Raw genomic sequence first — 26,888 nt, 5'->3', positions numbered from 1 at the left:
TGAATGTTTGGAGAATCTAGCATGTATCGATATATTACGATATATTAAATCTCTGGTTTACTGTTTTGATTTAGGCGCCGGCCAGAAAAACCGAAGAGGAGATCAGGGAGGACGAGGAGTTGCAGTTGGCGCTGGCACTGAGTCAATCGGAAGCGGAGGCGAAGGAGAAGAGCAAAATGCGCAGCACCTCTGCCTACTATTCCAATTACAAGGGTATTAAATAAATTTCGATTTGCTGATGGAATAGAAGCGGGCAAAAAGATAATGTAAAATTTGCAGATAGTGCAGCCGAAGGCAACCGCACCACCACCGGCAGCGATCTGCAGGATGCGGACGGTGGGAATCCCGAGTTGGCGAGATACTTGAACCGTTCGTATTGGGAGGGAAAGCAAGGAACCGTCGACGTCAACCCGACGACGGCGAGTCCGTCCGCCCCAACTTCATCGATCGCATCCTCCACCGAGAAGACGACCAGGGAGAATGGATACGCACCGTCCGTCTCGTTGCTCGGTCCATCCAACGAGATCGTCGACGCCGAGCTGGAGGAGTTCGTGCGCACTCTCAAATCGCAGGTGGAGATATTCATCAATCGCATGAAGAGCAACTCTAGTCGCGGCCGATCCATCGCCAACGACAGCAGCGTTGAGACGCTGTTCCTCAACATCACGTCCATGCATTCCAAACTGCTCGGGTAATAATATAACAGGAAATAACAATTTGCATACGTACGTACAACATGAAATTCCGTTTCATTCCTCAGATACATCCAGAAATACGACGACAGCCGATTGTATTACGAGCGTCAGCAGGACAAACTGACGCAAATGAAGGACGCGAGGGCGGCTTTGGACGCGCTCAGGGAGGAACATCGCGACAAGCTGCGACGACAGGCCGAGGAGGCGGAGCGACAACGGCAAATGATGATGGCCCACAAGCTGGACATAATGCGGAAGAAGAAGCAGCAATATCTGCAATACCAACGGCAATTGGCGTTGCAACGAATCCAGGAGCAGGAACGCGAGATGCAGATGAGGCAGGAGCAGCAGAAGCAACAATACATAATGGGCCCCGCTTACTATTCTATGGGATCGCCGGTGCACGCACCGCAATATCCGCCGCAATCGTACGGAGGTTATCCTTCGATGGTGCAAGGGCCGCCACCGTCGATGCCGCAGCATCCACCAAGTAAGTGCTTTTTCTATTGGTTTGTTTCTCCGTTTAACTTTTCGTTGATTTTAATTTGAAGATGCGATGATGCCACCCGGTGCGCCAGTGTATCCTCAACAGTCGATGGGTCAGCCACAGCCTCAAGCAGCGCCGCAGCAGCCTCAGCCGCAAACCAATCAAATGCCAATGGGCGTTCCCCCGAATATGGCCGGTCCACCGGGCATGCAAGCACCGCCCCCCATGCACCATCCACCAATGCAGCAACAGCAGCCGTACTCGCAACAGCCTGGAGCGCCCCCGGCCAGCCCTCAAGCTCAGGCCGTCAAACAGGAGGATGCCCAAACGGCCGAGCTGATATTTTTTGATTAGAAAGTATAAGATAATTAATTTACACTTCTATCAATCTATATCTCCTTAGCGCATATTATACTACTATTCCGACTAACGATAATATTATAACATTAATAATAATAATAATAATACACTATTGTTACACAAATGACTGTAAGCAATCCGAATTGGCATATCCATAATGATACCATAAATTGCGAATCATCATTATCGTTAAAATGAAGTTTAAAGATCATCATCATAATGTATTTATTAAATAGATTTGATTATCTTCAATCACTAGTCGAAACCATCAGGACTCACGGCCATGTAACACAGAACGCCACCGCCCGGTATCTGTTTGACGGAGATGAAGGCCCGCCCATCGGGGGCGCGGTGATGCACCATCGGCGCTATTGGTCCGGTCCTCGGCAAATACGGTATCTGCTTCGAGAGCATGTTTCCCAGGTGCTCGGAGAGACAGCTCAGAGGTTGATTCTCCGGCGGTGGATACAGGAACGGACCGTGCAGGAAATTGTTTCGCACCTGAATGCGAAGGAACTGTATGTACTCGTTGCGTGTCTTCGAGCTCTCGAGGTCATCGTCGGGCATTCCTGCTAACTTTCGCGCCCACTCCGAACATCGGACGCGATCTAAAACGTAAATCACGGTTACAAATTATTCGCTGAACTGATCTTCTGTTCGTTCAAACCATAGGTGTTCGGCAGACTGGGTGCGTGCAACGCTATGTCGCGCAAAGCGAATTTAAATTCCGAGTTGTCCTGAGTACTCATCACTTGAACATTTTGACGGCTGCCAGGAGAGAAAAAAAAAAGAGAGTAAAAGAGACAAGTAAATAAATTCGAAATTTCTCTACGTGAATCGTGCCTTGCGATCGTGTTTTTGTTTTGAAATTATCGTGCATTTTGAATTGCCTATTCTCCAATGGAACAGTTAGACAACTTGCGATACACATTTGCGCTCTATTCTACAATAAATGTACGCAATCCCGAGCCGTGTGTATCGCGAAAATCCGATACGAAAGATCGTTGGTTCTGTTCTCAAAAATCAACAAAATTCGAACAATGTTTTTTTTTATTTTCTGATAGAAAAGTTTATTTTTATTGGTGTCAAGTTGCCGCTTCCGAATTCCGTTGGAACTGCGTCTGCGTCTCAAATAAAAGCGATCAGTTGTCAATGGTAATTGCATTGTTTATAAACAACAACAGGTTTTATTTCAAATAAACGGGTGGCTTTGTGCAGAAACAATTGCGTCCTATTAGTGAGATCCGGATATCCGGTGTGTTGTTGTGGGACGAGCGGATTGGTGTGTGCAGAGGAAAGTGCGAATATTTGCGTGTGTGTAAAGTACGTGCGTATGCAAAGAAGATATATAAGAGATGAAGATCATGCCGGTAGATATAAAGGAGCTGACGGAGGGGTGGCTCGAGCTGGAAAGCGATCCAGGTCTGTTTACACTTTTACTTGAAGACTTTGGGGTGAAGGGGGTGCAAGTCGAAGAGATTTACGACTTGAACAAACCTCTGGACGGCCCCGTTTACGGATTTATATTCTTATTCAGATGGATCGAGGAGCGCAGATCGCGTCGCAAAGTCGTCGAGCAGACGGAGATCTTTGTACGCGACGAAGACGTCGTCAATAATATATTTTTCGCACAGCAAATGGTGCCGAACAGTTGCGCCACGCACGCCCTCATCTCGATCCTGCTGAATTGCCCCAACATACACCTGGGTGACACGCTGAGCCGCCTCAAGCAGCACACTCATGGCATGTGTCCTGAGAACAAGGGCTGGGCCATCGGGAACACACCGGAGCTGGCCTGCGCTCACAACTCACATGCCATGCCACAGGCAAAGAGGCGATTGGATAAAGGCAGCGGAGTCTCGACAGGGAGATTCACTGGAGAGGCTTTTCACTTTGTCAGCTTTGTGCCTATAAATGGTAGACTCTTTGAACTGGATGGTCTAAAGCCCTATCCCATTGATCATGGGCCATGGACGGAGGGAGCAGATTGGACTGAGAAGTTCAGGAGTGTGATGAGCGAACGTCTCGGATTGACTGCAGGAGAACAGTATCATGATATAAGATTCAATCTGATGGCCTGCGTCCCAGACAGAAGATTAGCTATCACACATAAATTGAAGATGCTCAAAACTAACAAGCAAATTGTGTTGGATGCTTTGCAAGTGAGTATTGAATATATTGTAATTGTGACTATATTTCATGTTAATATTCTTTTACAGCAATTGATGAAAATTAAACATTCTGAAGCAAAGAGCCAAGAAAAGGAGGAAGTCAAGAAGGAGGAGGATGATAAGAAAGATGAACCAATGGATGTGACTGCTGCATCTAATGAAGATGAGATCAAAGATGACATTGCTATGGCCGATACTAAGGAAAAGGTGACTTTATGCCCATTGGACTATTCCACTCCGCTGACGATCCAGACATCGCCGGCTCCCAGTACCTCCAGCACCGACACCTCCTCCGAAATTGGGTCGGCCTTCAATTCGCCAACGGCCGCTTGGAATTGGGCTGCCGCTCAAAATAGTCCCACTTCCAAAGATTACAAACGTTTCGTGGTGATAAGGGTAGCAAACGAGGATAAAACAGGTTACGCTTCTAAACTGGAATCATGTAGTTGATCAGCTCTGAATTGTGTTGTTGTTGCTATGTTTTAGCGATTAAAAAACCGGAGACTAGCAAGAAAATGAATACGGCTCACGCGAGGGTCAGGACGAGCGACGGTGATACCGTGGTGGCAGAGAAAAAGAACCCCGAACTTTTGGAGCCACACACATTTGCGCCACAGGATCTACTGGCGCTTCTGAAGAATCTGGAAAACGAAATTTGCATCTGCGAGATCAATCTGAAAGATGAGAACGACAAGCAGAACAAGTACAAGGTTCATCTTATTGTCTTTGATGAGTGTCGCTGATGAAAATGTAAATTGTTTTGTTGTTTGTCTGCAGGTGGACGATTGCAGAAGGACTCACAACTACGACGAGTTCATCTGTACGTTCTTGTCGATGCTTGCCGAGCAGGGAAAACTGGCCGAGCTCGTGGAGCAACATCTGCTTGTGCCGAAGAGGCCAGGCGGCGGTAGCACAATTCCGGCACCAAAAAACAACAAGAGCACCAAGAAGGAGAATTCGAACAAGAGCAAGAAACGCGGTAGGTCGAAGGTGAAGAAAAGGAAATGATGGTAACTAAACCTCTTCTTTACTGCTGTGATTCGATCCATGCCATTACTGACTTGCATATTATTATTATTATTCGAATGATACGATTGGCGTTCCAAATGATGTTAGACTATTCTCCACATTTTCGAATGTTTTTCGCGATACTAGGCAGCGTTGGACTGGCTCGTTCCTATTTCTCTCTCTCTCTCACAATCTCTTTTCAATTCGAGTATTTTATTTTTATTTATTTACGCGAGCGATTTTCCCTCATTTCCTATGGTGGTAGACTGGCACGACGAGATGTTGGTCTGACGATTCTTTTGATATTGCTCTTAAAGGTGAATAGTGAAGGAGATCCTTACTTACACTAATACGTACTGTACTATACATTCATATACAAGAAACTCGACACATAACAAACTGTTAATGCGCTTTTTCAATATTAGGATTTATCAACGACTAAATTATATAAACGTTGATTTATATATACATATAAATACACACATTTACATATATTTATTTAATATATAGAGAATATAGGCAATACATACAATATATATTTTTATATTAGAAGTTTTAAAAGATATCGTAGGGTTACAAGAAAAGAGCAAACAAACTCCTTTGCATTCAAAGACACGACAAATATATTGACGACTGGTGACTTTTGTATTTTATTGTAGCGTTTAGCTAAGTTTCGACCTTTTTCCATCCTTTAAATTACAATTGACTCCTCTTATACAATTATACACTTGTCCAACGTACTTTTCGGTAAATGAATTGAGCTAAAGTTTTATTATGTAAATTTATGTCGTTTGGGTTGCATATGCTGCTACGTCGGTCGTGGATTTCGATCGGTAGAGGTCGCGCGAGTTCTCGTTTGGTAAAAATAAAGCGGTCGAAAACGCATAGAGATCTGGTAGAATCGATGGTAGGGCGCAAGCGCTTTTGATCGACAATTCTGCGGTGGCCAGTTCCAGTGAGACTGGCAGGGGTTTGAGACGTGGCCCGCTTTATCATCCACATCTGATTTGGTCGGTCGCCACGTTTCCTCCGTTCGCCTAAACCGCTCATAGATTGTAGCGCACCCAAGTAGTACTTTTGTAACTGTCGACTATAAGGATTAGCCATTTAAATGGGATTAAACAATAATTATAAGCATATATAAAGGATTAAACGGGAGGGATAGTTTTCCTTGTCTTCGCATTATTCCAGTTTGTTTGCGCGTGCAATGGAATACGGAAAATAAGAGATTCTCGTGGTTTCTTTAAATAATCCGCACTCGATCAATATCGTTTGCTCTTGTCTTTGTCGTTCTGTTTTTCGCACTTTCTACGTGTTTTTGCTATCTCCTCTCTCTTTCTCCCTCGTATATACGCACAAAATTATCGTCTCCCATGTGATGTAGTCGTCTCCACTAGCATTATTATTATTATTTGATTTTTTTTGTTCGTTTCGAGTGAGATCGAATGATGGGAACGACGAGGTGTGCGAGTGGGACGAGCTGAGGTCGGCGAATGGGCACGAACGGTTGTTTCAGTTGTTCGCATGCGGCCTCACCCCGAACGTTGGACTCTGCCTGGGCCTCAATTAAGAACTGTACAGACCAAACTGAAAACATTCGTTTCGTGAGGGAACGGAGGGTCTCCCTCCGCACCACCGCGCGCGCCACAGCCGTTCTTCTCACAAACAACACCACCTCCCCTCCCGTTTCCTTGTTTATTGTTGTATACAGTCTTCTCTGTTCTTTCTTTCTTTCTTCCTTCCTCAGCATCATCATCTCGTCGACTCTACCACTCATCTCGTCAACTATTCAGTTATTCCTTTCTGCCCCTTCCCTCCTTGATTCTTCTTATTTCGTAGCATAAATACATGCACATGCATACATTGTTTCAGCTTTGTTTTCGATCCTATTGTTTCACCTGGTCGTCATCTCTCTCTCTCTCTCTTGAATCTTCATAGGGAAGGGGAAATGGGGGGTGATGTGGTGGTGGTCAGGAGGCAATAAGCGGGAAATCGCGCAACGCCGGAAACTTTCTATGTGGGATGATGCATTCGCAATTTCATCATCATCATCATAATAATAATCATTTACTATGATGAGGTTTTTGCTCGTTCGACGAGCGCGGAAAATATTGCGGACGTTGGCGCCTAAGAATTTCTCTTTGGAAATTCGCAAGCGGCCGTCATTGTTTTGTAATCATCGTTACACGTATTGCATTCGTGTATCATCCACGAGGCTAGAGTGTGTATTCCAACAAATTTAGCTCGCAGAGTTTCACGTTTGCAGAACCACATAGAGAAAGAGGAGGAGGATACGACGTTTCTCGTCATCATCATCATCATCTTTGCTCGTTTCATTTATTTCAATTATTCAATTGTATACACCGTTGCACCGTTTCCATCCCATCAAAGTTGCATCATCGCAGGTTGTCAATCATCTTAAACTATCTTTAATTAATCTTTATATTGGATTCGAGTGGAGTTATTCTTTTTCCAGCCGTTCAGTCGTTGATGCTACAGATATTGTAGATATTTTCCATGATTTCATAACAAAATGCACAATTGCAAATGTGGCATGTCGCATCCTGTTTGTTTAATGCTCGTTTCGCATTCAATTGCCCGATGATGGTTTCAGTTAGTTTCAGTTTGCAGTGATTGTATAATGGTAATATAATTCGCGACGAATCATTTCATTCAATCTCAGATGAATCGTATGTTGCTTCCGTTGGACTTCTTATTATTATTATTCCCTATCATTAAGTTGTCAAGAAGAAGAAGCGTAGTGTTAATGTCGATTCCTGGACGAATCATTCTTCATTTTGAGGGAACGATAGCATAGTTAATTAATGATTAATAATACTTTTATTGCATTCATTTTGGCAACAACAATAACTAAAAACAACGTAATTATGTAAGAAAGACTGACTGCGATCGTTATTAGGTGGAAGAGGAAACATTATTATTATTATCCTCGAGTCGTAAGTTTCTAGGAAGAATTGGGCAACGTGGCGGTCGCCGCCGCCGCCCGCTCTGACTGGGGCTGGGGTCGACAACAACAAACAACGTTTCGCCGTGTGTTTGTGTGTATGGATGTGTTCATGCGTTTGTGTGTGTGTTTGTGTGGTGTCGGGCAGTTTCTAAATGGAAATAAATTATAAAACGTTTGCCATCGGGGCGACCGAACGTTTTCGGAACGGGTAGTAGCGGTAGCCTGTAGCCGGAGCATTAGCAGCGGAGCGCGGACCGAACTTCCAAGTGGAATGAAACACGAAACCGTCCGACCAAAGCAACGCACGTACGCTCGACCAGCTCCGTCCTTGTCGCACCCGTTCTTCGGTCGATCGATCGTGCGTCTGAGCGTCGTTCGGACGGGTTCGTGCTTGGGCCGAAGAGGCGGAGCCAATTTCGGTTCGCGGCCCGAGCACAGTCAGTCGTACGCTGTGCAGAGCGAAGTGAAGTTAAAGTGAAATGCGCTCGCTGTGTTTTCCCAAGTGCCAGCACCAGCAGCAAAAGCAAAAGCAAAACCCCCAAAACCGAGGAACAACAGCGACGTGTACCGTTTTCGCGAGTGATCGTAACGTCGCCGCTTCATCCCCTTGAGGAAAAGAAATCAGGGAGAAAAGTAAAAAAACAACAAACACAACACAATCGGACGGATCGCTGCCGTTCTACCACCTTAATAGTAATAATAAGTACAGTAATAAAATAGTAGCATTACTATTATTCTCGTTGCCGGCCGACGTCGTTCGAGGCGCTAATAACCATCGCGCCACCAACATCATCGTTGTTGCTAATCCACGAGAGAGAGAGAGAGAGAGAATTGTGTGCGTGTGTGTGTGCGAGTGTTTGTGCACACGAAAATATCGTGCCGACGTTGGAAGGACCGAACGACGAGAGGAGAGAGAGAGAGAGAGAGAAACACAGCCAGCGCCAGTACGGAAATCAGTAATATACATATACATAAATATATATATAATCTCGCATATATAAATGTATGTATGTACGTGTATATGCGTATATATATATAAGTGAGTGTGTATGTGCGTATGTGTGAGATAGAGATAGCTAGAGATTTATTATATATGTATGTATGTAACTACATTGGAAATGTAATGAAAATACATGCACAAATGTGTATGTGTGTATTTAGAAACTGTCGAGGAACGAACGAGGAGAGGAGTGTAGGTTGTTGTTGTTGTTGCGTGCTTCAAAGTATCATTTTTCTGGATTAAGTTTTAATTTCTATTATTATTATTATTATTTCCTTCCCTCGCGATCGGAGAGCATAGTGATAGTTTCGGTGTGCAGTGCGTTGTCTCATCTGTGCGGTTGCCTGAACGGAATATGAGCAGCAGCAGTAGCAGCAGTCAACAGTAGTGAATGTTCGTTCTGTGGAATCTTCATCATCGGTGGTGGTATCTCCCAAGAAGATTGACACGGAATAACAGTATCCAAACGACCACCCCTTCTCGCTCGCATCCCAATTCTTCCTTTCCTCCCGAATCAATCACACACACACATATACACGCGCGCAAAACGAAGGAAGGAAATTGGTGCAGTGCGCGAGATCTATGTGTGATGCGCTCTTTTCCGTTATAAGCATTTTCTCCTGTTAACTATTGTTGGTATCATATTATGTGTAACAACTACAAAACAGACTCTAACCATCACCAACGATCTTAACCAACCAACCCCCCCCCAATCACCTTCAGTGCCCAATGGATTTGGTGATTTATTTTATTGAAGCTAAACAACCAACCCCCTCTGCGTTCTCTACTCTACGTTCGTTTCTCTCAGTCAATGTGCGCGATGAAAAAGTGCAATTAGCTATACTTAGTTACATGTATATTATGTATTTATGCGCGCTCAACATACACACATGCACACCTATATGCAGTGCACGTAGAATTAGTTGATTTCTACATAATTTTAATTTTATTTTTTTCTTTTCTTTTTTTGGTTCTTTGTTTAGAGGAAGAGAAGAAGGATACGTAACGAGAATTACGCGCGTTAGTGAGTGCGTGTGTGTGCGACGAATCGAATCGCGTGTGAGTGTGAGAGTGCAACGTCGTGAGCAGGAAATACTACAATCATCACCAGCAGCAGCACCTGGAGATATATATTATACAGTGCAAAAGGAGGAACTTCGACGAAGAAGTCGATACACATCATCCGGAGATTTTGAATGATGCGTTTCCCCGCGTGACGATGCGGCCGCTGACAAGGAGGCTGCTGGCGTGTCGCTCCGTCATCTTCAACATCTCTACGTCCCCAGGTCGTTACTACCGCTTCTCCTCGTCCGATCATTGTCGTTGCCGCTGTGCCACGGCGTCAGCATCACCAGCACCATCGACCCCCCAGGCGTCGTCATCGTACTCGCCCTCAACAATCCGCACGTCTTCGTCGACGACAGCAGCAGCAGCGGCGGCGTCCTCGACACCGTCATCATAGTGTTTCTTGTGTGCGCGACGCAAAGCGAAAAGATATCAAATGAGGTGTCAAGGGCACAATGGTCAGAGAGACTAGGCACCTTTGGGTCGGAAATTTGCCCGATAATATTCGAGAGGAACGCATCAGGGAACACTTCAAACGGTAATTTACAAAATTTCTATACTTATTACTACTACTTATTACCACCTAAATGACGACGATATATTTATATAATTGTCTACTTCCGTCGATAGATTAATTAATATCAATTGTGCTTAGGTTTTCCTCCATCAACCAATCCACCCATCCTCTTCACCTTTAATTTCGTTAATACTATTATTATTATTAAGTTTACGCCCATCATCCACCAAGGGTCACTTTTTTTTTAGTTTCATTAGATTTAAAAGACTTCTTTAAAATCCTTCCCCCCAATTTTTTGTTTTGCTTTTGGTACTTTTCCCTTTATTGTATGTTTCGTGAAGGTGAGGAACACCGACAGAAAAGTGTCGTTGCAGTGTTTGGGAAACGTTGTCATCAGATTCAAATTCCCGAAGAAAATTTCCCAATTTCCTCTACCAAATCTCGTGCCCCCCCTTTTTTGCATTTTATTATTTTACAATTCCGTGCGACGATAATAATATAACTATAATGAGTGATCGAAAGAAAAAAAACGTCTAAATTATTGCACATACTAACTAGATTAGGTCAATGCATCGCGTCCTCATTATAATGAACAAGTTTGTCACTTCTTCATTGCAGTTGTTGCATATGTGTAGAGTGGGAAGATTCAAAAAAAAAATATTGTTTATATTTTTATTTCATGTATGCTTTTATTAGTTTTTTTTTTACAAAAACAAAACAGACATGTTTTTGATACGACGTTCACATGTATCGTATCTCTCGTTCCGTGTAGAACACTTTCTACTCTCCTGAAAAACACTGCCAAGCCAACAAGTATACATGAATCAGGTAGTTAATACAATAACTTGTTATTGTAATATTTGCTTTTATAAGTTATCATCATATCAACTATTTGACGATGTTCTGTCCATATTTCATGTATTCCATTATTAAGTTTTAATTTATCGTGTTTTTACAAGACAAATACATTTTATTTTTCACTTGTAATATATGAAAACATCGTGATGCGACTCTCAAATTTGTGTTTCGTTTTTGAAAATGTTTATTGGTCGGCGAGGAGTTTTTCATTTCTTTTGTTTGTTGGGTGTCCATTTTGACGACCATAAAATACGTGGAAGGCAGGCAGACTTCGGCCCTTTTATTAGCGTACTATCAACATCGCTGTCGGCTCATTACGCAACGTTGCCGGCTCTCTAAATATATGACCGAAGTCGAGCGGTTATTTTTCAATCGATTGATGGCGATTCTTCTCATCCACAATTTCTTCGTTTCGTCTCTACAATATTTATGAATATGAACGAGAGAAAGAGAGAGAGACTCCTCTGATGCACAGATGTGTGTGTGTGTTTATAGTGGAGTTATATAGTTGTGGTTGGTCGACGAGGAGAAAATGCACGGAGAGAAAACGTTTCTCGGGCCGTTCGTCGTCGTTCAGATTACACTAACCATCCTGAAAACATTTCACCTCTCTCTTTCTCTCTCTCTCACACACACTTACATTAATTCTTGTTTTCTCCCTTAGAAAGATTTATTAGAATTTAGAATATTGTAAAAACCTGTAATAATGCAACATTAATTCACTATTACTTCGTGTAGAAAACCCTATGTTAATTCCGCTGCATTTGCACTTTTAAGTAATTTCTTTTCCCCCTTAACTGATCATTCATCGTCTTTGTGTTGTGCTTTTTACATTCTCCTCGAACTTTTACAATATTTCCGTGGACAATATAATATGCAAGTTCTTATTCGCTTAATTAAACGAAATCATGCTTATGCAACAGCTCGAAATAAGTATAATTAGATTAGATTTTGGTTCTCTTCATTGTTAAATCTGTGAAGGCAAATTTATGTTTATAATTATTTTCGTTTGCGTTATGAGTGTGTGTCTGTGTGTAGTGCTCTGTGACTTCGCAGAGAGAAGTTATATAAAATGCGAGAGAATTCCATGGAAATGTTTTCGGTTCAGGTAGTAGTAGTTGGATTCGTTGAGGCGGCCGATCCGAGCGAGCGAGCGAGCGACCGGGGCATAGAGCGTATTGTGTATAGTGGATGTACTAAATATATGTGTATGTTGGCCTGCGGGTGCAAGAGAGAGAGAGAGAGAGAAAGAGAGCGAAGGAAAGGGACGTGTTTGTTGTATGGCCTCGCTCGAGTGTGATGGAAGAGTGAGTGTGCGAAAGAGAGAGAGAGAGATTGAGTGAGTGTTCGTTCGTTCGTTGTTCCTCTTCTCTTTTATCTGCTTGTCCGTTTTTCTGTGCAGGGGCGAAATTGTTAAAATGTAACCCTTATTATTATTGTGTGTGTGTACCCCATATATAAACAGGCATAACGTTGGTGCGAGCGAGAGAGAGAGAGAGAGAAAGGAACAGATAGACCGACCGACCGACCCTCCTTCTGCCCAGCCGCTACGTATATACAGTGCACATTATGTTATGTTGTTGTGTACGGTACGTACGTACAGTCTGACTATAATTATTCGACGACGATTCGCCCCCTTTTTTTCCCCTGCTGCTGCCTGCCTGTCTTCCTTCCTTCGCTTTCACTACTACGCGTCGTTGTGTCTCCTTTTCACCCCAATATTTCGAAGGGAGCAGCCTCTACTCCTGGCACCCTTCGCATGCGAATTTGCGCGAGGGAAAAGGCAACGGCCAGAAACGAAAAACGTTTCTCTTCTCTTTGTCACATCTAGCTTGCGAGACCTTCAATTTTTTTACCATCGTGAAATAACCGTTGCTTAGCAACTCTACATTTCTTCTCCCTTCATCATCGACGAAATTCGTTGCTGCTGTCTCTGTCTGAATAATAATTCGATCCAATAATGAGTGGAAGTTTATCATTTTCACGTTCATTGTTGTCATTTCTTCGCATCACCTAATCGAACTAAAAAACTAAAATTCATTGAAACGGCGGACGATTGCAATACATCCATTTGTTAAGTGGTCGAATGTTCTTTTTACTTCCACGAACAACTTTCACTTTAAAAGGTTCTCTTTTTATATTGTTGCTGTTGATGTCGGTCCTCGTCGTCTTGTTCTTCGTTTAATGTTATTTGAACGAACGTGAGTCATCTGAAGCTAAAGACGTGGGAGATGCATGACTGCAGTTCATATAGTTAGTAGTATTTAACAATGAAGAGCATCTCTCATTTAAACGAGAGAGAGAGTATCTCGAACACAGTGATAAATTATCGCCTGACCTTCTGAAAGTTATTGTCAAAGTCACGGCTGTCAAAATGATGACCTCAAAAAGAAAAGAGCGTTTTTCTACGAAAGTCGCCTGTCCTTTATCTAGTTGGCAGCTGCAGCAGCAATACCTGTTTTAGTCCTTATTCTGTACACTGTATATAATACAATGCTCTGCAATTGCAATTCGTATGCTTACGCACATTGCCAAAAAGACCCAGAAATTCCTCTTAACAACGGCAAAATACTATTAAAATATTGAAAGTTTTAACATTAACAGATCCCAAAAATGAGGATCGAGTTGTTGACTTTTCAACTAACATTTACTGAACAAGTTGCGATAGTAATTGGAAGGAGGCTATGCACCATCATTTTGAAATCATTATAAATTCTAATTTTGTTTTCTGTATACTATACAGTGGATGGAACCTCGCTTAACGAGCAAAATAAACTGTAAGAAAAACGCTTAACGTGCGACGTTTTCGGTTTTATTTTTGTCATCTTTGTTTATAACCTATAGACTATAGTTTGCAAAATATAATTTATGTTTGCACAACAAAAATATATTGTGTCCAACCATTATTATAATATATAAACAAATATTAAAAGTATCCCGGATCTATATAAGTAATCACTTCACCGTGTGCGAATAATAGGCTATTACGCTTTCATTTTTCTCTGTTCTGCTATAGCGAATCTCCGGATTATTCGAAGTCGCACTGTGCGAGGTTTTGGTAAAGCTGGAGAAAAGTAGTGGCGGGATGAGATGGGTTTTCGAATGGTTTTAGAGAAACGATCCAGCTCCGCGCGCCTCTCCTCACCACTCTTCTACATCCCTTTGCTCGATTGATTTCTGTAGAGAACCAGCCAGGGCTTCTCTCTATGTCGACGAGCGTCGTTCGCTCACTCGCTCTCTCTCTTGTTTATTAATATTACGTATAACGTCGTCCTCCTGTCGAAAACACGTTCGTTCGTCTCTTCATCATCATCTTCTCCTCCACTTTAATTATATAATTTCATTTTGATTTACTTCTTGTTGTTGTTAATTCATTATACATTTTTTTTTCACCTCGTCGTTTTGTACTTCTATTTCTTCTCTTTAATTGCCAGTAGAAATTGCTGTTGCAAAAGCTAAAAGTCCGTTCACCTTTTCCGCGTGCGTTTCGTAACGTACACACACACACAGCAGACGACGACGACACGGCTCTCTGTATTTTTAGGTAACGGCAAAAGAAGAAGTAGGAGAAGACGGCGACGACGGTGTGTGTGTGTGAGTGCGCGTTGCTCGCGAATCGACCGAAGAATTTTAATTAATTTCCAATTTCTTTCTGTCTCTCTCTCGCATGTCTCTTGTTATTCTGCATGTGCGTATGCCATGCACGTAAACGTTTCGCGAATTTGGACATCGTCTTGGGGGAAATTTCGATTTCCCTCGCCCTCAGTTGGTACAATTGATTGTGTCGCGAGAGCGCCGCGCCGCCCACTACTCCACTCCAGCATATAGCCACCTTCTCTTACTAGGACGGCGACGACGACGCCAACGTTCAACTTTGATTTCAACGTCATTTGTCTCAATTACCGTAAAGCGCGTTTCTTCATTATTATTATTGTTGTAGTTGTTGTTCTTGATGCGGTTTTAACTCCGATTAGAGATGAAAACCAGTTTCCACTTAAACCAGTTCCCTTCATCGATGCGGATGATCATCATCATCATCACCGAAAAGGAAAAGAAAAACGTATGAATGTTTTCGGTGGCCCGTATAATTATATCTTGTATCTGTAATGTCGTCCTCGGCCTTCGACCAGGAAGAATCCAAGAAGAGCTTTCTAAAAGCGACAACAGACAGACATATCAGCTTTGATTTCTTCTTTCGATTTCTCGTTAACTACAACAACAAAAACAACTACAACCGATTGATGATTATAACGCAATTATGTCTTATCCAATAATCGTCTTGACTGATCGATGATTCCTCATCGTTATTGCTATTTTGCTCCTCATGCGCGTTTCGAATTTATTTACACTTTATAGCCACGACGAGTATCTGAACTGTCGAAGGTTATCGCACTTTTAGATGCATCTCGACACGATGTCAATTGATTGCAATTAATTCGCTTCGCTGATTAGTTTTAATATTTCTACTTGAACAAGTAATTATTAGTACAGATTTGTACTGTATACATAACTCTGTCATGCCGATAGACAAGTAGCCAAGTATCACGTATTGTTTCAATTGAATCATCACGATTATCATGTAATTACATGTTATCTCTTGAAACGATTGTTCTGAATCGTCTGAATCATAATCATGTACATAGTTCAATTCGTTGCATAAATTTCTGTAAATTTTCCTTGTAATACAAAAATCTTTGTATTTTGCTCTTTGCCCAAATCAAAGAAGTTTAACATATAGTTAACGATGAGTGTGTGTCTCGCGACTATTGATCCCGTGCATGTTTTTATTATATCGAAAATAACCTTGGGCGTGTGTCGGTTGCGTAAGCGACGACGACGAGGCAATATTTTAACGAATATTGGGAAAGAAATATCAGAGAGAGTCAGGCAGATCTGATATAATAAATAAGTTGATGTCTGTGTCTTTGGCGCGAATTGTAGCGAGATTGTTGCCTTTGCATTTGTATCTATCAAATATTCGATTCGATTCGATTCGGTCTTTTTCCCGACGACCGCTCCTCGTTTTTCGCAGCCTTCGCTCGCAACTTTCATTTGTTTCCGTTTCAACTGAAAGAAACAACAACAACAAAAAAAACACACACACACGCAACTAGAACAAGAATAATGTGTACGCCCGTGACAGATGCTAAAACGTCGGCAGGACTGTGCGTCCGTCTCTGTGTGGATGGAATTGAAGAGCAGATGGTTTCAATTTATATATGTATTTTCGCAATTTGCGCCACTTTTTTCGCGATTTTCCTTTCCATTTTTAGTCTTCGTTCAAATACGTTGATACTGTTTGTTAACTTCAACACTTGCAACTTCACGGTTCTTGTTATTTACTCTGAAGAAGTTCGCGCTTTGTCGTGGGTGTCTTCGTTATTTCTCTCGGATTTTGTATTCTTCGCGTACACGCTGCATGTATTTGGCATATTGTCACAGGTTGTTGCACTTTTTCTTTTTTCTTGGCTTTCCAATTTTCCTTCGATTCAAGAGCCAAGAGAAACAGAATCCGGTGTTTCCGCTCCGAGAGTGTCCTTCGGTTTCGGACCAAGAAAAATACGAGTCTTCTTGTTGTTAGTGGTGTAACATGATAAGACGGGATTGAATTTAACGACGCGCGATATTCGAGATCTTTCTCTCTCTCTCTTTCACGTACGTTCTTGGATCGTCGTCGTTCCTTTCCTTCTCGTGCTCGAAAGGTGCTACGACGAGAAGGTGTAATTAGATGGATTCGGCAACGTTGCGCTTTTGCGGAGAGGTTGGAAACGAAATATACGCGCGTTATGTCATGGCCTCGACGGCTCCGTTATTTTCCTGCTATAAAGAGGAGAATAAAAAAAAACAGCAAATATATATATATATTTTCAATGCGGTAACATACACACACACACATAACGATGTATGTGTGTATTGTGGCTCTACCAGAGAGAGAGAGAGAGAGAATATAAAGAAATAGAGGCAGCTGTGTATTGGAAGGAATCGTAAAACAAGTTGTAACTGTACCGCCTACGTAACGCGGAATTTAATGGCTTTTCGCTTCGACATCGACTTGCTCTGTGCTCTGCTGCTGCGTTCGTTATGTATGATGGTGTCTCTTAACCTTGCGAGCATGATAATCTTTGTGCTGCGGCGGCGATTCAACACAACTTTTCGTCCTTCTCCTTGCGCGCTCGTCACTCCTCCTCGTTCGGCACGGAAAAGGCGAATTGGAGCGAGAGAGCAGCAGCAAGCAGCCTTCATTTCGAAAATGAACGAACGAGAACAAATGGACGAATAGAATGAGGAAAATTGGAGCGGAAAGACCGAAAACTGTGAATTGTGTCGTTCTTTCCTATAGAAATGAAATGCACGCAAACGAAAAACAGATCATACAGCAAGTCTAAGTCTTAGAAACAATTGTTAACGTCCTCCTCCATCCATTTCTTTGCGTGCGTATTTCGTATTCAATCTGTAGAAGTAACATTGATAGATATTAGGAGAGAGACACGCATTAGCACTTGTTATCATCTAATTTATCTATTGGTCTTTGCAATACAACTTTCTTGCGATTCCTTCTGGTATCATTTAGTCCCTTTTTCTTCGTGTTTTCTTCCCAATCCGATAATAATAATAATAATGACAATAAAGCATATACATCAGCAGGCGCGCTGCATCGTGCATCCGCGAGCGAGAGAGGAAGGATCGTGCGAGATGTGCTTTGAGGAGAGGAAAGAGGAGATTATTCTGAGAGCGGAGAGGAAAATAACGGAATTGTGGTGCTTTCTATACGTTACGTATACGTACGTGCGAGTAAAAGATAGACGGGGGGATAAGAAAGAAGGAGATGGAGTGTGGAAGGCGACGTATGTGCGTATTTGGATTTCTGTTCACTCTGCGCGTGTTTTCTTCGTTTTATATAATTCTCTTCTCGTCTTGTGCGCTTATCCGCAGGGGTCACGAGGGAGAGCCGGCAACGTCGCGTTGCTTCAACCTTACTCCATTTTGCGCGCCCCGGCTCTCCAAATCAATGGAACGTGTCGTGCGGAGAGAGACTTCTCTCTCTCTCTCTCTCTCCCTCTCTTTCTTACCCGCTCGCTCGCTCTTCATTCCTATCTAATTTCAAACAGAAGATGAAGAATTGAGTGCCCCGTGTTTCGCGATTCACCTTGATGTTCAATCATCAATGTTTGATAACAACTGTTGTTATCTTGAATGCAAAACACACAGAAGATGATGGTGGTGATGGCGGCGGTTATAAATAATAAGAGGATTCGAACTTTGCCGTCTCCCTATCGCTAATATTTGTTATTCGTTGGTTTCGTTCTTTCTTCGTACACCACGTATCCCTATCTCGACAATTGACAGGTCTGCGACATTGACATTTTTGAGATAACTGACGATAACGAAAGTCTTCTCCGTCCGTACATTATCCTCGTCTCGAACTTTGTTTGCTCCTCGATTCAATTCCATGCGATGAGATGATGTCGTCGTACAGAACGATATTCCAATGAAAAACTTAATTTTTGCAATCGTCTCGTTGCAACATATTGGAATAAATTGTATAATATCATGCTCCATCTTTATAATAATATGATTATCACAAATCAGATTTTTCGATGGCAATATAAGAAGCATTTGATTCTTCCCAATTTGTTATATACTCTACTATTATATATTTAAAATTAGTGATACTTTAGCAGATAGTTGGCGAAATCTAGTTGGTATATCAATAATTTGACGTATAACTTTTTTTATTTCAATGTGGTGTAAAAGATAAATTGTGTACATTTTTGTTGTGCTGGTTTGGTTTTTTTTAGTTGGGTTTTTGGGTTACTAATTTTCTTTTGTTTCTATTCTTTGTTAGCGCCCTTCCTCGATTATTTAACCTACTCCTGTCTGGTGCATCCATCCTGTCCCGAATTTTCCGAAATTCAAAGAAAAACGGAAACAAGAGATGAAATTGTCGATCCCGTTTTTTTCTTCACATTCTCTCTGTCTCTCTCTCTCTCTCTCTCTCAGATGATATCGACTGATGCACTAATAATTTGGTCGCACACTAATTGCTAGACTAATAAACTAACCGAACTATGGACGGACTACCGACGATCATCATGATGATGATGATAATAGTGTGCTGTGTTTAATAATAAAATGTACATACGTGCATTACCGATGATGATGATGATTAGTGCATTAAACGAACGTCAAGGTCAATTCCGTGACCGCAACGTACCGTCTCGTACCGCACTTGGGGGGCGTCGTGTGCCTTGTGTGTTGTTTTCTAGTAATTTGTGCCAGTGAATCTTCTGTAGCATACCAAATTGGACCAGTCGAGTTCTTGGTGTCCCAAGCTCGAAGAAGGGGGAACAAAGTTGTTTGGTCTCAAGACAAAATGCAAAATAAAAGCCACATTTAAAAAAGAAAGAAATGAAAAGAGAGATTGACCCAACCCGTCCCAACGTTTACATATACAAATATATATAGAGTATATAGCACAAACAGCGTTGCTTCTCTAAGAAGCAAACTATAATGACTACTACTACTTCATGATGATGATGTTGTTGTTGTTATTGATGCGTTGATAAACGAATGATGATGATGATGATGCCGTGTGTGTGTGTCGTCTTGGGACAAAAGCACTTTGTTCCTTGGATGCTAGTAATTGACTGTCCTAACTTAGTCTGTTGCAGAAAACAAACTGAAGACAATTTACACTTGAAGATGGCCAGACTACCAGACTACCAATGGTATGAGAACTTCTCACGCCTTTTCTGCATCTTCAGATGACCCACAAAATCCCAAAAAATCTATGTGTATCTCTCTCTTTCTATCTCTCTGTCTCTTCATTCTCTCTCTATATATGTATATGTGTTTCTATCTCTCTTACTATTTCTTTGCACCCTCTCTCTCTCTCTATATATATATATACATATAATGTGTACGTGCGTCTCTCTCTCTAACTCTGCTTTGTATGTTGTTGTGCATCGCGCGTAACTGACGCTCTCACTAATTAAGAAAGAACATAACAAAAGAACATAATTAATTAATAATAATAATGGGTACATAGCCGATAGATGTCGTGTTCGTGTGCATGTGCGGGTGGTGCATCTGAAGATGTTTTAGGGCTTGAACTGGTGTCAAAACTTTGAGCTTAATCCCTCAATGTTTGTTGTATCAATTTTATATATATTTTTATTTCATTACTTTCATTATGATTACTGTATCTACTCTAATATCCCTCCCCCCTCTGCCAGTCTTTTTATTTTTAATCATACCTCTTCTTTTCTGTTGCTGATGTTTTTTAAACTATCAACGCATGCTGTATTATTCTTGCATTAGTGAGTGAAAGTAGTCCACTTCCTCCCTTCATTTCGATTCAATTCGTCTCATTCATTTTACACTGTGTTTGCGTGCGTTATTGGGGAAGGAAGGTGGCTGGTGGCGGATGGCGTCGTCGTCGTCGTTTTCGGTCTCTTCGGCGCGCCTCCCTCGCGTGTTGTTTGTTTATATCGCGCTATCGATTACCCGGCGCCGCTGCCGCTTCTGCCACCGCCCCCAAAACTTCGAGCGTTCGTTCGGGTCACGTCAACTCACCCGCCCGTTCGCTATTCCTTTACTCCATTGGCTTAAAACCGGAAAAAACAGCAACTAATTCACTTAGAAAGTATACACACACACACATATATCCGGCAACACTGCTTCATTTTTCGTTTTTCTCTTTTTCATTGATCGATTCATTTCGAATGTGCATGTTTCGCAGCCGCTTCGGCTCATCATTATTAAATTACGAAATGCATAATCCTTTTTCCAGCGACAAATTATTTCATTCGATCGATTAAAGTACTCGGAATAGAAGATCGATTCACATTCAATTTGGGCATTTATTATTATTATGTTTTTTGTTTGGCTTTAATTTCGTTATTTGTTTTCCTCTACGTGTGCAATAAACAATCAACATACACACTCACATACACGCTTTCATTTGTATTTCCGGTATTCGTGTGGTGGGGTAGGTCGCAGTCATTAATTCAAATTTTCCCCCCTGTCCAAAGCCACCTACCACCACCATCCATGATGTATCAAGTTTTTCCTTTATTTATATATATTTCTGAAATGCGAATGCTGCTCTCTCCTCGTCCATTTTTGTTTCGATTTTGCATATGTTTTTGTTAGTGTTATGTAAGAAAATATCCATAAACCACCCCTCAATTTTCCTACTCAATTTTCTTTTTTCTTTTTGAACCTCACTGGTCGATGTATACACACTATTGTTGTTGTTGTTATTATCCCTTTTTGGTGTTGTATTATCTAAATGTTTTTCTTTTTTACTTACATATATTGTATTTATATAATATCTATATGCATATATCTACTACCTACTATATGAATGTTGTCTCGGTGTTATATTTGCTGTTGTTGTTGTTATTTGATGTTGTTGTTGTTGTCGTTGTTGTGTAACACTCGGATGGCGTCTCTTTGCACGTCATCGACAACGGAAAGTACTTTTAGGTTGACTCTGATTTTATTTCTATCTCTAATTTTTATTTTCATTTTCTCTTTGTGCGTATGTGTATGTATGTGATTTTTGTTTTTCTTTCTCAATGGACACAGGTGTAATATACTACATATAACATAGAAATGAATGATGCGCCGTTCGGTTCCTCCTAAACACATACACACACCATCGTCTTTTGTTGATGAACACATATTACGCTATATTTCAGATATTCCCTTTTGTTTTCTAGTGTGTGTGTGTGTGTTTCAAGGAGAGAGAGGATGTCGTCGGGGCTTTAATGAAAGATAAATATACGCGTTGAATTATTAAAAAGTTCCCACAGACGAGAAACGGCTTCTCTCTGCTCTTCTTCCTTCGGTTGGGTCGGGTCGGGCTTTGCTTCTTGAGGTACGATTTGGAAGTATAATTTTAGCATCTTCCTTCTATCTCCTCTACCTGCCTTGCCGTCGAAGGAATAAAAAAAATGGAATGAAAGAAAGAAACCCTTCTCCCTCTGCATAATTTTTACCTGCCCTTTCGTCTCTCAACGGGATCGTTCATTATCTCTGCTTTTCTCTTCACCGTGCATAATTCTACGACTGTTTCTTTCTTTTTCTCTACAAATTCTGCACAGACGGATGAAAATACAATACAGGTAAATTGCGACAGTTGTGAGCGTCGCGACGTCCGTTCGTTCGGCTCCTTCTTTTCAATGGATGAGCCCGGGTTTTCACATTTTCAATGATTATACAATGTGTGTGTGTATATGTGCGAGAGTTACGTGTCGCGGACCGTCGGATTCGTTCTTCGTGCGTTTTCGGGTCGGGAATTCTCGCTTGATGCGGGTGGGTTGATCGATACAACAGCCGCGTTGCCTGCTCTGCAGATGACAAGGGATTGCCGGCCGCCTCCACCGACTGCGACGTTGCCGCCATTCGCCTTCTTCCTACCGGCATTATTATTGTACAGTACTTCATTCGGGTGCCACATAAGAAGATCGCATTCTTCATCTTTCGTTTATCTATTTCTTATTCTTTCTACTCCTACTCCTCTCTCCTGTTTCTTCCTCTTCGTCGATGAAATTTTATGAATATCGTCATGGCAACAACAATCGTGTTACGCTCGAGCTGCCGTTTGATTGACAGCTGAAGGCGGTGGGTGCCATTTTTATTTCTACAAATAATTGCGTTTAATTGACAGCCTGCGACCGTGATGTTGTGTGTTGTTGCGTCGATTATCCTCGGTTTCTCCTCCCTCTCAAATTGATCGGGAACATGGCGTTGGTGTTGGCGTTGCCGGGAAGAAGGAATACAAAAGACTGGCGAATCATTTGCAATGACACCTAACAAACACCCACACCCACCCAAGCAAGGGCCAATGAGACGGGCGAATCCAATACGCGCTATTCTAATTGGCCTCTTACTTACTACATAGATGGGCAGGCGACTGAGTAAGGCCAATGACTCATTCGATGTTGGTGTGCTTGATTTTCTAACTTTCCATCAAGCAAAAAGGTCATTGCAATATTTATCGCCGCAAGGCAGAGTCGGATATTCTAACGTGAGACGAACAATGTCAATCGGAGGAAATTCAATGTGCAGAAGGGGAACATCTTTTTTTGTTTACTAATAATTATCAAATTCGATTTATTTTTACGTGTTTCCCTAATTGAAACGACCCTTTGTACGATTATTATTTGCTAATGCTGTCGCCGCAGGTGGGCGTTGCCGTTGTGATGCGCCTATCAGAATCGTTGCTCTTTTTCTGCCGACATCGGTGAGGCCAATGATGCACGTCTTCGCACCCGGAACAAAATGAATTCCACGCGTCCCACTTTTGTGTATTCATTTGTTGTCGTACATTTCAACGTTGAAAAAGTATGTACTTGCACGCAATTGCAAATATTACAGATAAAGAGAAACAATATTCTTTGCGTTTTTGCGCAGTTATATAATATAATGCCATTGAAAAATGGGACAAAAGATATGAAAACAAAATGACACTTGTCGGTCGAAGATGGAATAGCTGCTGCTGCACAAAAAAAATATCTATGTATATATAAAGAAAAGATAATGAAAATGGGCGCGGAGATGGAAGAGGCAGAAGACTAAAACAACCAACCAATCAATCCCTCTCTCTATCTCGCCTCCTCGTCCAACCCTCGTGACAGGCAGAAAACCAAAACCCCCGCCCCCATCCCGAATAACATAAAACGAATCGATTCTGTGATCGATCCACCGCCGCCGCCGCCGGGTTACCATCAACACCACTCCACCCACCCCTTCAAACACTATATTCGCAACGGTAGTGGTAGATGAAAGATCATGAGGAAATTTGTGTGCAGCGCGGTTATAACGCGTATGAATTTGGAGAAAAATTATTTACAAAGGAAGACGGTTTTCGAAAACTTGACTTGTTTTTAGTCGAGAGGAAATTCGTCGAGTGTGCGGAGATTGCACTGCGGGTGCGCTGCGTTGCCACGTCGACAACGCTTACGTCATCGACAGCTTACTAGATTTGTTGCCGTCGTGGCCGTGGGGTAAGGGGGGAAGGTGGGGATCGGCTTCCTCCGTAGACGTGTGTATGTATGTGCATGCATTTTATGTTGGTGGTGGCAACGACGAGCGAAGGAGGAAAGTCTCCTAGCGAAGGAGTGAGCTCCGTCAGAGTTGGCTTGACTTGCCGTTGAGACTTACTACCTAGCACCTTATTGATGATAATAATAATACTATATATAAGGGAGAAAAGTACAGAAATTACAACGTGATTACAATTATGTGACGCAGCAGCAGCAGTAGCAGTACCACCGAATAATATAATCTTGGTGGTGTGTCAAGTGGGATAATATTTGTTTATTTTTTTAAAACTTTTTCTTGTTGAAATTTCATTGCATTATTATCATGCATTTATTACACATACGCGCGTGTTTGTTTGTTTGTATCAACAAATTCAAATTTCACCAAATTTTCTCTTATGACATTTTTACGACGCAATTTCCTCCCTCCTATATATACATACATACATACATAGAAATGTATATGCATTGATGCATGCGCGTTGATGATGGCTCGCGTGTTATTTTTGCACGGCACACGTCGTTAAAATGGCTGCTGACTCATCGCTACTATCCGACCTGAAAAAGTCCGCGCGCGAATTACACACACGTTCGCCGCGCGCGTTACGTGACCGTCGCTGCTGCTGCCGCCACCACCACAGCCGTCTCCACCCCTCTCCATCCGTTCGGCCACTGCTACGACTCCGCCTGCCGCCTTCTTCGACTATCCACCAAAAACCGTCCCCTCCACCGCACCCTCTTCTTATAAGCCATATCCCGAATGGATACGCGCAAAACTGGCGATGGAATTATTCATCCGCCCGCGGCCACGTAACAAAATACCTGTTATATTCCATTGTACACACGTTTCCTTCTTGCCTGCCTGCCTGCCCGTCTATCTTCTTTTGCAAACCGCTTTCTTAGTTTTGATGATGTCTGTTGTCTGCGCGAACGTCGAAATCATGTTCAATACCTATTATTGTATTTCTTACACTTTGACCGGCGGCGGCGGTGGCGGCTGAGGAGGAGGAGGCGTGGGCGTCGGGGAAAATCGCGTCGCTCATCGCTGCGGGCAATTTAATTTGCTGCTCGTCGCTCTCTTCTCATTATTAACGGTTTGTTTATATTCGGGACACGGAAAGCAAAACAAGTAAATATATTACGTACCGAAACGAAAATAAACAGACGCAGCGTCACAACAAATCCAAGGAAATCTATCTTTTTTGCACTTCCAACATGCACGCTACCTCTATTTGTATTTATAAAACTGCATTATGCAATTAGTAACAAATTCCCAAAATCCATCGTCAATGTCAAACGAATCATACGTGTCATAGTTGTTTCGACTGTTACTACCGGCAGCAGCGAGTTAAAAAAAAAACCAACAGCCATTGTTTTTGTCGCCTTGGAAACAAAGTGCGAAGCGCTCGTTTGACTTTGATGTTGTGCGTGCGTGTGTGTGCAATCTGGCGGCGGTGGGCTTACGTCAGCATCAGCGTTTACATTGAAATAACGAGCTGATTGTTCGTAATTGAAGATCAAAACCCGTTGACCACGCCACGTGTGTTGTTTGTTCTTGCACTAACCGAGATAATCTAAAATTTGCTTCTTGCAGCTCGATAAAATGTATTATAATAAGGTCCTAAATTATATTATTGTGCTTCTGTTTCGTGGATGCGAAAATATGTGCCGACTTTGGACTTGACTTGTTGTTGTTGTTTCATTATCTCAATTCGACGAGAATGAATTACTACTGATTAACATTACACTTCGTATCATCCCCTCCTTCTCCCATCTTTCAATTGTTTGTCGTGCATTGTGTTCGATGCGGAAATGCGTTTCATCGTACGTTCTCTTCTTTATTCAATATAGAATGAATGCGATTCATTCTATTGTCGTTTCGTGACAAAAAAAAAAAATAACCGGTCGACAGTTGGCGGTGCGAAGCTCACGAAGAATGGAAAAAGTTCCACGCTTAATAAATATTTATTGTCCTCCAAGAAGTGACCTTAGTGTGACGCAAATAATGTGAACACATACACACACACACACTCAATAGGGCTGGGCGACGACGGATTCTCGATAAAAATAACAAAGTTTACATAATGACTGCACTTCATTCATCTGTTTCCATCGCCCGATTCTCAAGCTTCTCTTCCTTCTGCATGCAACAACATGCCAATACCAAATATATACGTATTTATATAGAATGCTCTAGCAGAGACAACAGACAGCATGCAGAGCAGAGTGAACAATTTCTGGATTCTCTTCAAGAGCACAATTCGCTTTTACATTTGAATTGAAATTGTTTGCTATTGTGCTCTGCCTCGACTCGCTCACCCTTCTCTCTCTCTCTCTCTCTCTATCTCGCTATAATTACGATTCCTTTATGTTTGCAAAAGGTTAAATTGGCCGTTTGCTGCGAGTATCGTGTACACAAGTATATGTGTCTGCTTATTTAAAAAAAGGACAGAGGAAAGATCCAAAACACACACACAAATATAATGCATGTCGAAAAAGAAAGTAAGGGTGGTTGGTTGGTTGGATGGTTGGATGTGGACGGTGCAGCTTGAAATAATATCAAAATGATTTACGTTTGGCAACGCGGCATTTCTTTTTCATTTCTATTTTGGGGTGTGCGAGTGCGAGAAGCTATTCAGTCGTGAGCTGCCGCCGTCGCCGCCCCCAACCCTTCATCATTCCTCCTCTCCGCCACGCGAAGACCCTG

General features: G+C 42.1%; 4 protein-coding genes across 10 annotated transcripts in view; 3 read left to right on the top strand and 1 right to left on the bottom strand.

The window, feature by feature from the left end:
* Positions 1–110: 110 nt before the first annotated feature.
* Positions 111–1,666, top strand: LOC108560621 (hepatocyte growth factor-regulated tyrosine kinase substrate; the record flags this gene model as incomplete). Its single annotated transcript, XM_017918246.1, is given in 4 exon segments — positions 111–213; positions 280–691; positions 761–1,185; positions 1,247–1,666. Coding segments are annotated over 4 exon segments (1,164 nt in total). The 3' UTR covers positions 1,537–1,666.
* Positions 1,667–1,757: 91 nt separating this feature from the next.
* Positions 1,758–2,505, bottom strand: LOC108560622. The gene is made up of 2 exons (XM_017918248.1): positions 2,210–2,505; positions 1,758–2,150 (listed from the first exon to the last, which is right to left on the bottom strand). The coding sequence occupies exons 1-2, from the start codon at positions 2,289–2,291 to the stop codon at positions 1,798–1,800; spliced, it is 435 nt and encodes a 144-aa protein (XP_017773737.1). The 5' UTR covers positions 2,292–2,505; the 3' UTR covers positions 1,758–1,797.
* A 142-nt stretch (positions 2,506–2,647) lies between these two features.
* Positions 2,648–5,361, top strand: LOC108560623 (ubiquitin carboxyl-terminal hydrolase calypso). 2 transcript variants are annotated; one of them, XM_017918250.1, is made up of 5 exons: positions 2,648–2,964; positions 3,080–3,704; positions 3,762–4,131; positions 4,200–4,423; positions 4,491–5,361. In XM_017918250.1, the coding sequence occupies exons 1-5, from the start codon at positions 2,876–2,878 to the stop codon at positions 4,719–4,721; spliced, it is 1,539 nt and encodes a 512-aa protein (XP_017773739.1). In that variant the 5' UTR covers positions 2,648–2,875; the 3' UTR covers positions 4,722–5,361. The 2 variants fall into 2 exon arrangements, with proteins under 2 accessions (XP_017773739.1, XP_017773738.1); XM_017918249.1 differs by having other exon boundaries at positions 2,648–3,704.
* A 4,825-nt stretch (positions 5,362–10,186) lies between these two features.
* LOC108560624 (protein split ends) overlaps positions 10,187–26,888 on the top strand; it is a 33,404-nt gene continuing 16,702 nt past the window's right edge. For 4 of the 6 annotated variants that reach the window (XM_017918252.1, XM_017918255.1, XM_017918253.1 and 1 more), the window contains exons 1-2: positions 10,187–10,292; positions 19,802–19,858. In XM_017918252.1, the coding sequence (XP_017773741.1) occupies positions 10,210–10,292; positions 19,802–19,858 (140 nt within the window). In that variant the 5' untranslated portion in view covers positions 10,187–10,209. The remainder of the gene's footprint in view (positions 10,293–19,801; positions 19,859–26,888) is intronic. The other 2 variants (XM_017918256.1, XM_017918254.1) reach the window with 1 other exon arrangement.

This window comes from Nicrophorus vespilloides, unplaced genomic scaffold, assembly GCF_001412225.1.
Source record: "Nicrophorus vespilloides isolate i.1.1-1 unplaced genomic scaffold, Nicve_v1.0, whole genome shotgun sequence".
NCBI classification, from domain to species: domain Eukaryota; kingdom Metazoa; phylum Arthropoda; class Insecta; order Coleoptera; family Silphidae; genus Nicrophorus; species Nicrophorus vespilloides.
The sequence above is the reverse complement of the archived record's forward strand: the minus strand, read 5'-3'. Positions and strand labels throughout refer to the sequence as shown.